The sequence below is a fragment of the Corylus avellana genome, chromosome ca1 (genome assembly GCF_901000735.1).
Source record: "Corylus avellana chromosome ca1, CavTom2PMs-1.0".
NCBI classification, from domain to species: Eukaryota; Viridiplantae; Streptophyta; class Magnoliopsida; order Fagales; family Betulaceae; genus Corylus; species Corylus avellana.
The window spans coordinates 50,751,542-50,754,792 of record NC_081541.1 but is presented as its reverse complement, the minus strand read 5'-3'; the positions used below and the strand labels follow the sequence as shown (position 1 = coordinate 50,754,792).

The 3,251-nt window shown below is 43.1% G+C and overlaps 1 protein-coding gene across 1 annotated transcript; it reads right to left on the bottom strand.

Moving 5' to 3' along the window:
* Positions 1 to 256: 256 nt before the first annotated feature.
* LOC132174478 (uncharacterized mitochondrial protein AtMg00310-like) lies at positions 257 to 697 on the bottom strand. Its single transcript, XM_059586131.1, has one exon. The coding sequence runs from the start codon at positions 695 to 697 to the stop codon at positions 257 to 259; it is 441 nt and encodes a 146-aa protein (XP_059442114.1).
* Between the last annotated feature and the right edge of the window lie 2,554 nt (positions 698 to 3,251).

Sequence of the window (3,251 nt, the reverse complement as noted above, 5' to 3'; positions counted from 1 at the left end):
CAGTGGCATCCGACGGGGCCAGCTCGGGTATAGAATGGATTTTGTAGCTACTCAAGATAGGCACCCACTTGTCTTTCCATATACGAGTCTTCTCCCTGTTTCCAATCCTCCATATCAATCCCTCATTGAGGAGTTCCTTCGAACTGTGTATGCTTCTCCAGGCAAAGGAAGGTTTATTACCTAACTTAGCTTCAAGAACTTGACAATTAGGATAATATTTGGCCTTCATACTACTTGCAATCAAACTGTCCGGTGTTCACCCAAGGCGCCACAATTGCTTCGCTAAGAGGGCCTTATTGAAACAATGAAACTCCCTAAAATCCATTCCTCCGTTCGCCTTTGTCTGTCCCATTTGACTCCAACTCATCCATGGGATCCGAGAAGAATTGTTTATATGGCCCCACCAAAATTTTTGTATGAGCGAATTTATATTGGAGCACAAAGCCTTAGGCATCAAGAAAACGCTCATACTGTAAGTCGGGATCGCTTGAACCACAACTTTTAACAAAATCTCCTTTCCCGCCTGTGACAAGAACTTTAACTTCCAGTCTTGCAATCTTTTTTCAACCCGGTCAATAATATTCTTGAAGTCCTTCATTCGTGACTTTCCCACCAAAGCCGGAAGGCCCAGGTAGGTATCATATCTCTGCGACGCCAGGATAACAGCTTTTTCTAGAATGGAAGCTTGTTCGCCCATAGGGGTGTTACGACTGAAGTAAATCGTCGTCTTGCTCATATTTAATTTTTGCTATGACGCTCGCTCATACATATGCAAAATATTGGTTAGTCTGTTCCAATGGCTTATATCTGCTCTGCAAAATAACAAACTATTGTCAATAAAAAAGAGATGGTTTAATCTTGGACCCCTCTTAGAGGTAGGAACTCCTCTCAAAATACTCTGTCGGTTTGTGTGGGACAGCATGGAGCTAAGAGCCTTAGCGCAAATGAGGAATAAATAGGGCAAGATGGGATCACCTTGCTGAATACCTCGAGTGGGAGTAATCTGTCCCATGGGAACCCCATTAACTAAGACCAAAAATTGAGCTGTACGCACACACATCATAACAAGATTAATCCACCTGTTCTCAAAATCCAATTTTGTCATAGCCGCCTCCAAGAAATCCCATTCCAACCTATAATACGCCTTGCTCATATCGATCTTAATAGCCATGAAATCCGACTTCCCATACATTTTAGAGTGCATAGTATGTAAAGTTTCATAGGTCGCAAGAATGTTATCAGTAATCAACCGCCCCAGAATAAAAGCACTTTGGAAGGCGAAATGATATATGGTAAAATTCTTTTAAGCTTATTAGCAAGTACTTTGGATATGATTTTATAAAGGACATTGCATAGACTACTAGGCCTAAATTCCGTGACACTTTTTGGATCCTTAGTTTTAGGAATAAGAGCAATATAGGTGGAATTTAAATCTTTATTCATGATACCCGAATTCAAAGACAAAAGAACAGCTTTGTAAACCTCTGGTCCAACAGTTGGCCAATTTTTTTCGGAAAAAATGAGCGTCGAAGCCAACCGGCCCTGGAGCTTTTTGTGGCACCATTTGGTGAAGGGCAGTGCAAACCTCCATCTCCGTAAAAAGCTGCACCAGTTCCGAATTCATTTCAGCCGTGACTCTCCTCTCAATATGCTCCAGACAATCCTCCATATGGACAGATTGCTCAGTGGTAAACAAAGCTGTGAAGTAATCAACAAAGGTATTACCAATATCTTCCGGATCCTCCCACAATTTTCCCCGTACATCACAAATCATGCGGATTTTATTAGAATTCCATATCTGATTTGCGCATGCATGGAAAAACTTTGTGTTTTTATCACCATTTTGTAGCCATTCAATCTTCGCCATTTGTTTCCACCGAACCTCCTCTTGCTCCATAAGAGAATGCATATGCTTAAGTCCGGAGTTCCCAACACTCCTAGTAGTTCAACCACCTTATTTCTTTGTTGTTTAATGGAAGCTTCGATGCTGCCAATTTTTTTCTTTTCCTGCCAATGTCTCAATTCAACTTGGCAGCACCCAAGTTTTCCACTAAGATGCGCCCAGTGATCTGTCTGCATGACCTTGGCATTCCAGACTATTTTAATGACTTCAGAATAACTACGACCCTCCATCATCCATCGAGCTTCATGTCTAAACCTTGGAGGGTTTCTCCTTCCTCGTTTCTCATCATTCAAAGTGACAAAGATAGGACAGTGTTCGGAACTCATAGCTTCCTCAACACAAATATCAGCTGTCGAAAAAATAGTACACCACCCTACATTCGCAACAACCCTATCAAGCCTTTCTTTTATAAAAGCATCCCCCTCCCACCCGTTATTCCATGTAAATTTTGAACCTTGAAAACCCAAATCCAACAACTCACATTCTTCCAAAGTAGACTGAAATACTTCCATTAAACACCGTTGTCGCCCTTTACCTCCCCATTTTTCCGACAAATTGAGTATCTCGTTAAAGTCACCCAGGCACACCCAAGGAGTTGGTTCCATTGAAGAAAGAAAACGAAGTAACTCCCATGCCTCACCCCATTTGCCTGCCTCCAGGTGACCATAAAAGCCCGTCAACTTCCATGGCACAGTTGCTGATTTTGGTGAAATTTTCGCATTTATGTGACGGCGGCAGTAATTTTGGATTTCCACTCCTACTTTATCACCCCACAACAGAGCCAACCCGCCACATTTGCCTACACAGTCAACCACAAGCATGTTTTTAAAACCCAACCTACATCGAATCCGCTCCATTTTATTTTGTCAAAGTTTGGTTTCCATAAGAAACACCAAACTGGGTTTCTTTTCCTTTACCAATCGGCAAAGATCTCAAACTATCTGAAGGTTCTCAAGCCCCCGGCAATTCCAGCTCATGTAATCATTGCAGTCGGCGGGGCTGCTCCGCAGCCGCCGCCATCCTGATCCATTTTCATTTCCCGTACTTTCCTCATCATAGAACTCCAGCTTGCTGTCCGTCACTTTTTTGTAAATTTTGTTGCATACTTTCTTCCCCTCAGACTCTTCCGTCCCACTTTTTTCCCACCTTTTCCACCTTCCGCTTTCCAAGTTGTTCCAAATCCGCAAAGTGCTGGAATTAAGATTACACTGCACGGGCTCTTCGCTTCCACGTAGCATGCAATTGCACATGCATTAGCCTGTTGCCCAGAAGTCAGACCTCCACCCAGTGAGGCACTGGCCAATTGTTTTTCCACCTCAGCTAGTGTGGGACCCGGGCATGAGCTGCC

What these genes read in the sequence shown, in the direction of transcription:
- LOC132174478 (XM_059586131.1), bottom strand. Translation starts at nt 697, where the DNA reads ATGGGCGAACAAGCTTCCATTCTAGAAAAAGCTGTTATCCTGGCGTCG.